General features: G+C 44.7%; 1 protein-coding gene across 4 annotated transcripts in view; it reads left to right on the forward strand.

The window, feature by feature from the left end:
- The first annotated feature begins 224 nt into the window (after window positions 1-224).
- SLC4A8 (solute carrier family 4 member 8) overlaps window positions 225-13,581 on the forward strand; it is a 74,880-nt gene continuing 61,523 nt past the window's right edge. For 2 of the 4 annotated variants that reach the window (XM_038577709.1, XM_038577710.1), the window contains exons 1-2: window positions 226-308; window positions 13,485-13,566. In XM_038577709.1, coding sequence (XP_038433637.1) covers window positions 264-308; window positions 13,485-13,566 — 127 coding nt within the window. In that variant the 5' untranslated portion in view covers window positions 226-263. Of the gene's footprint in view, window positions 309-495; window positions 718-13,484; window positions 13,567-13,581 lie in introns of those variants that run through there. The other 2 variants (XM_038577708.1, XM_038577711.1) reach the window with 2 other exon arrangements.

Genomic DNA, 13,581 nt, shown 5'->3' on the forward strand with positions numbered 1-13,581 from the left:
CCCCCCTCCCGGGAGCCCGGGTCCCGCCCCCCCCCCCCCCTCCCGGGAGCCCCGGTCCGCCGGCGGCGTCCTCCCGAGCTCCGCGCGCTCATTGGCCGCCCAGGCCGCGCGCCCATTGGCTGCGGCGAGGCCTCCGGGCCGGCGGCAATGGAGGCGGCGGCGGTGGATGGGTGACGGCCGGCTCGGAGGCGACGGGAGCGCGCGGGCTGCTGCCTCTGGGCCCCGAGCCCCGGAGCCCCGGCCGCCCCGACCGCCGCCCCGCCATGCCCGCGGGCAGCGGCGAGCCCGACGGCGTCCTCCGCTACCAGGTAGGGCCCGCCCCGCGCCCGGCCCCCGCCCGCCCCCCGCGCGCCCCGCCCGGCCCGCGGCGCCCCGAGACCCAGGCCGGGCCCGCGCGGGACAGCAGGGGGCGCCCCGGGCGGCGGGGGCGGGCGCGGGCCGCGACCGGGTGACCTTGGGCGGGAGCGGGAGCCGGAGCGGGAGCCGGAGCCGGAGCCTCGCTGCACCCGAGGCGGGCGGGGACCTCCGTTCCCCTCGGGCGCCCCCCCCCCAGGGACGGGGACAGGTGGCCGCGGACCGGGCTCCCGGGGGGCAGGTCTCCTCTTTGTTGTTTTCATTTCTGGAGACCTCTGGTTCCTCCAGTGGCTGCGAGAAAGAGCTGGAAAGAGCGGAGGCTGGACCAGACCCCTCAGTGTGCTCGGGCTTGCGACCGCCTCGGTTGGTTCCATCGGCGACAGCTGACAACCTGGGGGGGCGGGTCAGGGAGGTCAGGAACAGGTGTTCAGTTAAGGGAGTAAGTGGTGACCCAGCCGTTGGGGTGGCGGGTGGCAGGTGGCAGGAAGAGCCCTGGACTAGGGGTCAGGGACCGCAAGGCTCAAATCCTGCACCTGCCGCCACCGCCTTGCGACCTTGAGGAAGTCGCTTGCCTCCTTGAGCCTCAGTTTCTCCATCTAGTAAAATGGGGATGGGGATAGCGGCCTTGCCCACCTCACAGGGTTGCCCTGAAGGCTAAGCGAGGTGCTATTTGTGGGAGGCTTTACTGTGTGACAACAGCTCATTGAACTCTCACTCCCCCCTTTTCCTGTGCAGTCAGGTGGTCCAGTTAACTGCTCTGGAAAGAGATCGAAGGGAGAAGGTCAAGCCAGAAGTGGAGGGCTGGGAGGAGGACTATGGGACTTCCCAGGAAGGATGATGGGCCTTGGAAACAAGGGCCATGTTGATGTCAGCGATTGCTTGTGTAGGGAGGCAGGGGAAGCATTCCAAGTTTGTAGCAAAATGGGCATCAGACACTGACTCTCTTCTTGCTGGCAATGGTTTGCCACTAGAAGATCCATGATTCCTCGTTTGTTTGCTCCATCAAAAAATGATGAAAACCATATCTAAGATTTTGGAAGATCTTTCCGTATCTGATCCTCCCAAGGCCCGCTGAGTGTATTCAATGTATGTTGGGGATATACAGCAGTGAGCAAAAATAGGCAATGTTCTTGCCCCCCCCCCCCCCAGAACTCCTTGTCTCGGAGGGTGGGGAGAAATAACTATTTTTAATCAAATAATCACACAAATAAATGTATTATTTGGAACCATGAAGAGTGTTTCGAAAGAAGGATAAGCAGTGCTCTGAGTGGTTCCAGCCTTGGTCCTAGATGAGAGGAGAGTTTGCCAAGGAAGAGAATTAAGGATCTAAAGGCTAAAATGTCAACTGAGGGAGGAGGGAGAGCAAAGGACATTGGAGACAAAGACAATAGCAGAAAGGAGCACATCTAGGTAGAGGGCCTGAAAGGCGGCCAGTGTGGCTGGAGCCACAGGGAGCTATGGGGGGAGTGGTGTGAGATGCACTCTGGGGTCGTTATGGGCCATCCTGAGAAAGTTGGGATTTATTTGAAGAACGAGGGGAAGCCACCAAAGGGGTTTAGAGAGGGAGGGGAAGGAAGAGAGAGAGTGTGAGAGAGAGCACAAGTGCATGAGAGTTGGGGGGGGGGGTAGTATGAGAGAGCAAGTGCCAATGAGATCATGATCAGGTTCTCCTAGTGAAAGATTTCTCCGGCTCCAGTGGGGAGACTAGAATAGGCTGGAACGAGTGTGAGGAGACAGTGTCCTTAACATGCAGAACGTGTACCAGTTGTATTGTCAAGATCGGAATAACCCATAAACTTCTGTTAGTGCTCCGTGAACGTGATAATGCCTGAGTGCTTCTGGGGTGGAATCAAAAATAATGATCTCCTTCACATCTAGTTCGTGTAACTTTCATGGTGGTGGGGTGAGGAGAGGAAAAGGAATAGAGCAGAAGCTGTAGGACCTCTTGAAGGCTGAGTCAGGTGATGGGCAGACGGGTACCTGAGATCTAGGGAGGAAAAGAAATGAGGGCAGGAGGAGGAAAGGAAATAGGGATGACTTGGGGGACACACAGTCAACCGACTGAAGTTTACCGATGAGGCCTCCTATGTGCAGCTGGGTTGTGTGTGTGTGTGTTTGTTGCAGGGGATGGACCTTGCAAAGCCAGGAGATTGTGTAACTTGATATAAACAGAGATTCTAGGCATCACGTCTAAATATATTAAGTCTAGGCTGTTTTCTCTGGTTTTGACTACTCTACTCGCGTCCTACACTCTCCTCTGCTTTCTCTCTTGCTTCTATTTTTTTTTTAAATAAGATTTTATTTATTTATCCATGAGAGGCAGAGACACAGGCAGAGGCAGAAGCAGGCTCCATGCCGGGAGCCCGATGCGGGACTCGATCCCGGGACCCCGGGGTCACGCTCTGGGCCGAAGGCAGACGCTAACTGCTGAGCCCCCCAGGCGTCCCTCTCTCTCGCTTCTACTGTCCACTTTCCAACCCGGCAGCCAGAGAGAGCTTTTAAAAACACAGGTCACGCCCGTTCCTATCTTGAGACCCTTCCGAGGCTTCCCAGCGCGGGCGAGAATGAGATCCAAGCTCCTCAGCGCGGCCCACCGAGCTTCAGGCCTCTCGTCCTGCACCTCTGCTGTGGGTTTCTTTCTGTGTCTTCAATATGGCAAGCTCCTGCTGCTTCAGGACCTTTGTTCTTGTTCTCTCTGCCTAGGACATGATTCTCTCCAGGCTCTTTGTGACTCAGCTCAAGTGTTGCCTCCTCAGAGTGGCTTCCCCTCACCTCCACCCGCAGTCACTCTCTCATGTGATCCTGTTGTAGATGGTAACAGCTCTTCTAACTTACCTGAAGTGTTCTTGTTCCATCTCATTATTACCTTTCTGAGTAGAAGCTTCATGGGGGCAAGCGCCAGGCAGGAAGTCTTGTCACGCAGCGCAGTTCCTGGCGTAACACAGGGGCTCAGTTGGGTGAGCGAATGAGTGACTTTCCTGTTTCCTGAGCCGTCGTGCTTCTCCTGAGGAGCTCGTGGTCTTGTCAGGATTAGCACAGAGCATCAGGTGCCCATTGCCTGGTCACACAACAGCTCTCCCTTGTGTGTGGCTGTGCCTTTGCTCAGGTGTTCCAGCTGGGAACTCTTTCCCCTCCTCTTCACCTAGAATATTCCATTTAGCTTTCAAGGTCCGGCTCTGTGTCACTGTCAGAATTCGTCACTCGGTCTTCTCTGCTCACAATGCCCACCAAGAGCTATTACTGTCTCCGGAGTATGTGCCTTTAATCCCTCTGCATGACTGTCGTTTGTGTCTTTGAAACCTAGACCAGTGTGGCTTGGAGTGAGCCCTTAATGAGTGTTTGGGAAGATATATGGCAAGGTGTACAAAGGGTGTTTTGGATTGGGCGGAGACTGGACTGAGGAGGCCAGCTAGGAGGCTGTCGGGTAGGATGTCTCAGTGAAGGCCTGCGGTACCCAATTTTGATGAGATCTCTGGAGGTGGTAACTGAAAGCTAAGGAGTCAACGAGCTCTTAAAGGGGCCAGGTGGTAAGGGAGGAAGAAGATCAGAGAGCTTTAGGGAGAGCCTCTAGCTTGGACTGGAACTGAGGACATCTGGTATCTTCAACGTTCTCCTGACCAGCACTTGCAGAACTGAGCAGAAAGAAGTGCTGGAGGAGAAGCCTGGCGTGGTGCAAACCATCAGCACTTGAGCCAAGTGGTGCTGCGAACTACAGGCACGTTGAGGCGTGGTGTCAGTGACGGAGAGGGGAGCAAGTGAGTTTGGGTGGTTACCAAGGCTTTATGTGAATCAAGCCTGCTCAGAATGGAACATTCTACAGAAACCTTTAGAAAACCAAGCCCTGGGAAATGGGTGATAGTTGGGGATGACGGCTGGTGAGAAGACAGTCACGTTCCATACCTTCTGTGGACCTGAGAAAACTCCTTCTGGCCAGGACTTCCCGAAGGAGACCTGAACGCTAGCACCTAATGCCTGGCGTGTGTCCGAGCCCAGTAAACATTTGCTGAATGGGACTGAATGAAAGTATCAACCATAGCAGTTTCTCCTCTGCTACGCTCCAGTGTACAATGCTTATTCCTCCACCGTCTCCCAACACACACTAGGTGTTCTTTTCCCGTGTGTGTGTGTGTGGGGGGGGTGGGGGTGGGGGGGAACTGTGAGCATTCTCTGTGCTTGGCTTTACCAACTCTACTGGGGAGCTTCAGTAGGAGAGATGTGGGCTGTCCTGCTAAGCGGAGAATCGGGGTAGTCTGGGGGACCATTCGGGGTGCCAATCTACTTCCTTCAGAATCTGCAGATAATTGCTTTAGCTCAGGTTTGCCTTGGCAGGGTAGACAGGGCTCTCGGTCAAGATTACCACGTACTGATCAGGACGCAGAAAGCAACCATGTTTATCTTAGATCCGCTGCCAGGTAACGGCAACAAATCTTGGATAATGGAGAGGTTGGCTGTTTCACATAAGGTACTAATAAGTTTACTCTGGTCTTGGTAGTTAGGGAACCACATGTGTGATTTAGTTTCTATTACCAGCATAGCACATTACCACAGATTTTGTGACTTAAAATGACACACGTTGATTATCTCCTAGTTCTGTGCGTCTCACGTCCAACGCAGCTCTCACTGGGCTATATCCAAGTGTGGGCAGGGCTCTAGTTCTTTCTGGAGGCTGTTTCCGTGACTTCTTCAGCTCTGAGGACTTCCTGTATTCCTTGGCTCCTAGGAATGAGAGGGTCTTCCACCCTCCTTCCACCTTTTAGGGATCCTTGTGATTACGTTGAGCCTACCAGATAATCTAGGATAATCTCCTCATTTGAAGTTCAGCTGATTAGCAACCTTACTTCCATTTGCCACCCTAATCAGGAGGCCATTTATTCTCCGTACCACCGCGTACTAACTAGTAATCAGAACACCGAACAGGAGTGACTCCAGGTGAGGTTCAAGAAAAGAATCACCGAGAAACCAGAGCTACTTTGAAATCTGAGGCCCCCTTCAAGGCTGCTAAAGAGTCAGAATAGGAAGCTCACAGGTATTCAGGAGCTCACGGCCACTGAGAGGAGGTCCAGAACAGCTGCACGAGTCCTTGGAGAACCTTTTTTTTCCTGCGAAAGCAGTCTGAATTCAGCGAGGAAGTCAAATTGAGGGCATTAGGCAGATGGGCATGTGTGGGCCGGATTCACTGACAAGGGTGTACAGGGAGCCCAGAACTCAGAGACCTTGCTGGCTGAAGAGGAGGATGGAAGTGAATGAGCTGGAGAACTATTGGAAGTCTGCTCAGTAAAAGGCAAAGTGCAAGTTTCAAGTACCAGGTTCTGGCACACTAAGGATTTAAGATGGTGATACTGTGGATCTCGCGCTGTGGACATTAATGCATGATTAGGTGACCTGGGCTCTCTGAAATAACTGGGTTTTTTGCTTTTGGCAATATTAGCATATATTAAGAATATAGAGAGGCTTGAGTTTGAGTTCCTCCTATCCTACTTAGCTCTTGTGTGATCTTCCTTAGGCTTAATTTAAGATTGCTGTAAGGATTAAGTGGGGTAACAGACGTATAGGAAGTGCTCAGTAAATATTTGTTCCTGATACTGTATCAACTCAGTTTGCTGATCAGAAGCCCTGGAAGTCACTTCTATATTTGTTGTTTTAAAAATGGTTAGATGTAGCTCAATAAATGCTTGACTCTTTCTTGTCTGGGGTGAGGATGGGAGGGTAGAGGGCTATAAGGCTGTTATATACAATTTCTGAAAACATTGATCCTTAGGAAAAGAAGATGAAAGGGGTCTTTGGAGGTGAAAAGCCTGAGACTAACTGTAGGATAGAAGGGGGAGTTGAGTTTGGCAGGTCCACCACCCGCAGGGCCAGAGTGGCGCTGCAGGGGGCATGAGTCAGGGAGAGGGCTCAAGGTGGGCTCCACCCTCTGCTGCCTTCCCCCTCCCCTGCAGCCTCTGAGGCTGCTTCCAGGAGCTGGAGCCATTATGTGAGACTCAGCCCTGCCCCTGCCTTTTAATTTGTCCATTAACTGTAAGTAAGAATCTGGTCTGCTACTCAGGTATAATTCGTTCATTTCTCAAGGCTTATAATAAGATGTGCCCTGCAATGTCAGTGTTCTAATGTGTATTTAACCTCCTTAGTTCTTTTTATCTTATCTCATCCTTGAGGTAGGCACCCAAATCAATTCACATTTACATGGTGGGTCGTTGTCAGTGAGCTAGCGGGAAGTACAGAAAAGAGGAGACTTAGAAACACCACCTTGTCTCTAGTTCTTTCTTCTTTCCCTCCCTCCCTTCTTTCCTTTTTCTCCTAAACTTATATAATGAGGTTCTCATGATTCCAGGGTTTTCTGAGTCGCAAGCTTCTCTGAGAATCTGATGAAAGTTATGGACCTGCTCAAGAAAAATGCACACTCACACGCAATCCTGAAGACCATACATGGGAACCCTAGAAATCTATGGATGAGAAATTCTCTCTACCAGAAATAATGATGGTATCAGAGGCAGTAACAGCCAACTGGTGAGGAATCTGCAACAAGCACAGACCCATGAGACTCGATATTCTTTTCATTTTTTAAATAATTTTATTTCTTTATTCAAGAGAGAGAAACAGAGATCATGACAGAGCACGAGTGGGGAGAAGTGGGAGAAACAGACTCCCCACTGAGCAGGGAGCCCGACACAGGTTTGATCCCAGGACTCTGAGATCATGACCTGAGCCGAAGGCAGATGCTCAACCGACTGAGCCATCCCAAGCGCCCCCATTTTTTGTGATTTTTTTTTTTAAATTTTTTTTTAAACTTTTATTTATTTATGATAGGCACACAGTGAGAGAGAGAGAGAGGCAGAGACACAGGCAGAGGGAGAAGCAGGCTCCATGCACCGGGAGCCCGACGTGGGATTCGATCCCGGGTCTCCAGGACCGCGCCCTGGGCCAAAGGCAGGCGCCAAACTGCTGCGCCACCCAGGGATCCCCATTTTTTGTGATTTTAAATAAACTTTGTATATACTTGAAATTTATGGAACATTTCAAGCAGATAGCAAAGTAAGTCATCATGTACCCATGACCTGGCTTGTTTCATTATGTCCCCACCCATTCTCCGAATCCCAGACATCATATCATTTCATCAGTAAAAACTTCAGTATGTGTCACCAAAGATTAAGGACTCTTTTAAATGACATAACTACCATATCGCAATATTATTGTTATTTTTAAAAATTAACAATAACTCCTTAATATAATCAAACATCCATTTAGTTGTTTAAATTTATGTCAGTGTCTTATAATTTTTCAAATAGTTGGTTTATTTGAACAGGGATCCAAATGAGGGCCACACATTCACATTCAAGCCTGACATTTCAAATGCTTTGGCTAATGGTATTTGACAGTGGCTCTGTTTTCTTTGGCAAGACAAAGAAAGTGGATGAACAATTCAGTGAATTTCGGCTGTGGTTAACTAATTTCAGTTAAAGAAACAAGTTGATTTTTCAACCTGAGTATTTCGGATGATTGGCCTTGCTCTCCATATTTTGTTTTTATAGTTCTTAGAGTCATAAAATCAATGATCCCACTCTTCCCTTACCCCCTTCCTCCAGATTTCTGCTGTGTTCTATGCTGTGCTGGGTATCTGTGGAGAGTGCTAAGCATTATTAACGCATGGGTCGCTGTCCTTTGGATATTACAAACCTATGGAGAACCCAACATGAAAAATCACTCATAAAACAAACAACAAACCAAAACTCATATATATACATATATATGAAGTTTTATGGGAAAATATATGATCATGTGATAGAGTTCAGAACCCTAATAAATATTTATTCATCACAATTTTTAGATACTTACACAAACCGGACATTATACTAGCTGCTAGGTACATAGTGGTGAACATAGGCACAGAACCTCCCCTCTGGGACTTACAAGAGTGCAAACTACTTACAGTGTTAAGCTACTATATTGGGCTCTAAGAACATAAAGATGATAAATTGTGGCTGCTACCACAGGAAATCCATGATCTAAAGGATAAGCTAGATTAACAAATAATGAATCTAAAATAAAGACAAGTTTTTCTGCCTAAATGTTATTCTTTTACTTTATATGAGTCTTTCCATTGATGGTAAAGATATTTTTGAAGATTTTGGATAATTTTAAATAATTATAAAATGTGAAAAAATAACATTTCTAAGTTAATATATTATTTTACATATCTGTAATCTTTCAGTTATCTGTAAATAGTTCTGTGTGTATCACTCTGAAAGATACGAATTCTTTTTTTTAATTCAAAAATTTAATTTCAGTATAGTTAATGTACGTTTTATTAGTTTTAGGTTTATAATATAGTGATTCAACAATTCCATACAAAAAAGATAAGAATTCTATAAAAAATAAGCACAGTATCACATGAGGAAAACATAGCAGTTTCTTTAATATAATAAAAGATCTAGTCAATATTCAAATTTCTGATTGTCTCAGTTATTAAAAAAAAAACTAAAAAATATTTCAGTTTATTTGAATCAGGATTCAGATAGAGTCCACACATTGAAATTGATTTGTCATCTCTTTTAAATTTCTGCTTTCACCTTCTCTCTCTTACTCTCTCTCTTTCTTTTATTGCAATTATTTATTTTAAAAAAGGGGCAGGCGCAGGCGAGGATTTGTTCTATAGTTTTCCAGAGTTTGGATTTTGTTGATTGTATTCTCCTGCTGGTGTTTTTCCATGGAACTCTGTTTCACTGTATTGTCAGTAAATTGGTATTTGGATTTAGAGGCTTGATCAGATTCAGGGACAATTTATTTGTTAAGATTACCTAATGGGTGGTGATATGGCCTCCCATTAGGAGACATAGAATGTCTGGTTGTTCCTCTTTGTGATGTTAGTGGCTGTTGAAAATCAATGCAGTCCATTAGGGATTGCAAAATGGTGATGTCCTAATTCTAACATTCTTTTTAAATTTATTCTTTCCTATAATAAGAAACTTCTCTCATTTCTTCTATGTTATTACTCTATGGTGCAATTTATATAGGAGAGCCAGGATAAATTTTTGACAGTTTTCAACATAATGAGTTGGCTTGTTAGCATTATCCTCCAGTGGTAACCAATTAATTTTTAGAGTGACATTGTGAACTCATGGATTTCAACATATTTGATATATTTAATCTTTTGCAATTACTACTTTTGTTGATACTCAAATTATCCTAAAAAGCATGGGATCTCTTTAAGTTGACTCCTGAGTCCTTTTGACACAACCCTCGTTGTCTGTGGGTACCTCTTAGTAGAAAATGGCATTTTCAGAGACCACAATCTCGGTGCTAAGAATGCTCATTGCTTTTGGCTGATCATTTTTTTTAGGCTTTTTGAGTGGACAGAGCTAGAAAATGCAAATTTAGAAGTTTAAAGACATTTAAAGATTAAAATATATGTTTTTATTGACACATTTGATTCAAATTCAGGACTACATGTTTTCTTTTCTTTTTTCTTTTTTAAAGATTTTTATTTATGTATTCATCAGAGACACAGAAAGAGAGGCAGAGACACAGGCAGAGGGAGAAGCAGGCTCCCTGTGGGGAGCCCGTTGCAGGACTTGATCCCAGGACCCCTAGATCATGCCCTGAGCCAAAGGCAGATGCTCAACTGCTGAGCCACCCAGGTGCTCCAGGACTACATGGTTTTTACTTAACTTCTATCTTAGGACTGTATTTTTACCCCTGCAGAGAATGCCAGTTTTCAGTGACATTGAGAGTGACAGAACAAGTTTACATAATCACTCATTTGTTTATCTCACAATGCACAGCAGTCTTAGAGTGATAGCACCAACTCTACCACCAGTAGGTAACTAAAAAGCAGTTTAAGATCTTCTGAAATTCTTTTCATCTTTAGGGTATATGCCCCTATGGATGTTCAGTCAATTTATTATATCTTAACGTTACTTGGAATAATTTCTCTTGGAATAGTTATACCATCAATTTGTCATTTGCTTTCATTTCGTTTCTCATTTCTGGGAATTGATTTTATTTTATTTTTTAAGATTTTATTTATTTATTTGACAGAGAGGCAGAGAGAGAGCGAGAGCGAGAGAGAGAGAGAGAGAGAGAGGGAGCACAAGCAGGGGGAGCACCAGACAGAGGGAGAGGGAGAAGCAGACTCCTCACTGAGCAGGGAGTCTGATGCGGCTCCATCCCAGGGCCTTGGGACCATGACCTGAGGCAGGCACTTACCTGACTGAGCCACCCAGGTGCCCTTGGGAATTGCTTTAAAAATTTTTAGTTTTGTTTTAAAATTATGTATGATATTTATAAAATCAGGTATATTCAAAGATATCTTTTTTTTTTTTTTTTTTTTTTTTTGTCCTTGTCTCCTAGTCTGCCCTAAATCCTCACTCCTCTGTAGGTAACTATTCAAAACAATTGTTCATGGCTTATTCTTCCTTGATATGTTTTTAAGTATAAGCAGATGCTTATGTTGTAACATACATATATATATATACCCATATATATGCTATATAATATATATGTAAAAGAAAAAAGGTATCAAAAATATATGTTTATTTTAAAGTAGGATCTATGCCCAACATGGGACTTCAACTCATGACCCCATGATCAAGAGTTCCATGCTCTACCAACTGAGCTAGCCAGGTGCTCCCAACACCCTTTTCTTTGATAAAAGTTAGCAAATTATAGCAATTTTCTCTACCTTGCTTTTTATTTTTTTATTTTTTTTATTATTATTATTTTTTTAAATATTTATTTATTCATGAGAAACACAGGCAAAGACACAGGCAGAGGGAGAAGCAGGCTGCATGAGGGGAGCCCGACATGGGACTCGATCCCAGGTCTCCAGGATCAGGCCCTGGACTGAAGGCAGCACTAAACCACTGAGCCACCCGGGCTGCCCTACCTTGCTTTTTAAACGATATTATATCTTGAAGATTATTCCATAGTAGTAAATAATATGTAATTTTAAATATCTATGAACTAAATTCATAAATAAAATACTATAAATATTGGAAGCAACCCAAATGTCATCAATAGATGATAAAGAAGATAAAATACACACACACACACACACACACACACACACAGAGGACTGTTACTCAGCCATAAAAAAGAATGAAGTCTTGCTGTTTGCAACAACATGGATAGACTTGGGAGGTATCATGCTAAGTGAAACAAGTCAGAGAAAGAAAAATACCATATGATATCACTCATATGTAGAATTTAAGAAACAAAACAAATGAACAGTTAAAAGAGACAAACAAAAAACGTCAGACTCTTAAATACGGAAAACAAATTGGTGGTTGCCAAGAGGATGGGTGAAAAAGATAAAGAGACTTAAGAATACACTTACCTTGATGAGCACTGGGTAATGTGTGGAAGTTTTGAATCATATTATACACTTGAAGCTAATTTAACATGTATGTTAATTATACTTGAATAAAAAAAAGAAATAGAAATATACTTGAATTAAAAAAAGAGTAGCATATCTATGTAGACATTTGACTTTCATCTACTTACTTAAAAATTGGTTTATTCAAGTTGCCCTCAAAAATTTTTTTGAGTCTTCTCATTAGGAAAATGGATTGCTTTACATTCAGGGTTGCCTTATTTGGGGACATAGATAATAACTGAAAAGGAAAAAAGAGTAAAATTAGGGCAGTAATCTGGAGATTTGAGCAGGATCTAGAAGGTGGTCAGGATTTAGTGAAGAGTTGGGGATGGGGTGGGGCACATTAGATGACAGAACATGTGAACAAAGGCATGAAAGCGTGAATGTGCACAGTGCCCATGAGATCGGTGAACTTGACTGCAGGTTTGATAAGAGAAATAGATTGGCAGGAAAATCAGTTCAGATTTTTAAAAAATAATTCAGGGTCTTGATAAGGCAGGTGCCATTATATTCATTATTTTAACAAAGAATTATTAAGTCCCTACTACGTGAAAAGTCTGTGTAGGATGCTGGGGAAACATTGGTGAGGAAGACAGACAAGGGTCCTTCGCTTGAGCAGAGACATTTCATTATGAAGGAGAAGTACAGTGTGCTATGAGGGCATATAAATGGAAGGACCTAGCTTGGTTCAGATGAGGCTAGTCAAGGAAGTCTTTCAAGGAAGTGCATTGAGGCTGAGATCTGTAGGATGAATAAGTACGGGCTGCTGGTGGTGGAGGTGAGCAGGGAGAGGGTGATAGTTCTAGGGAGAGGGAGCAACACTCAAGGAAGAAAGTAAGTGTGGTTCCAGAACTGAAAACATGTCCAGTATGACTGAAGGAGCTGGAGAGTGCCCTAGAGTAGATGAGACATGAGAGTGGATTCAAGAGAAATTGCAAAAGAAGACTCAATAAGGGAGAAAATGATCTCCCCAACGGCATGTGATGGGCACTCAATATACATGGAATGGATAAATAAATACACTTGAGATTTCAAACGTGGACTAAGGAATGATGGTGCCAGGGTAAGCATAAGTAAATGAGCACAGAGTGCTAGTTTTGGAAAGATTAGTTTGGTTTTAGGCACATGGATCTTGCGGTTCCCATCTCAATAGTTTATCAAATACTGAGTCAATAGCTTCAATAGTTTCAGGCTACTGTTGAAGTTTTAGACTCAAGTGAGGGAAACAAAAGGTAGAGTGCTCTTGCTTGGGAATTATGGTTAGAGGAAGAAGGTGAGCCTTTGGTTGAGAGAGGGGAGACTTGATCAGAGGAAAAAGATGGAGAATTTCAAGGACAAGAGGCTGAAATACCGTAGAGGTTGAGGAGACCAATTTACACTAAATGAAGTGATGTGGTTGGCACCACTTACAAAATGCAGATGTATTATCCATTTGTACAGGTGGAGGGGGGAGTTGGAAAAGGCATGAGATCTGCAGTCACAAGACCTGAGTTCAGTCCTACCTCTGCCTTTTACCACATTAGTGCCCTTGAGCAATAATTACTTCATTTTCTCTGAGTCTCAGGTTGCTAAAATGAGAAAGAGTGGCTGTCATGTTTGTGTCCCAAAGTTAATGTGAAGTTCAATGAAAAACATATGTAAGCCATTGTATTTGCTCCCCCAAGGGTTGCCCAAAGGGTCTGGCATACATGTGCAACTTAAATGAATGTTTGAATGAATGACTTTATATTACTGGGGCTACTTAATTATGTTTCAACAGAGACCAGATGAAGAAGCTGTGGTGGATCAGGGTGGGACCAGTACAATTCTCAACATTCACTATGAGAAAGAGGAGTTGGAAGGTAAGAACTGTGGTT

This window comes from Canis lupus, chromosome 27 (genome assembly GCF_011100685.1).
Source record: "Canis lupus familiaris isolate Mischka breed German Shepherd chromosome 27, alternate assembly UU_Cfam_GSD_1.0, whole genome shotgun sequence".
Taxonomy (NCBI): domain Eukaryota; kingdom Metazoa; phylum Chordata; class Mammalia; order Carnivora; family Canidae; genus Canis; species Canis lupus.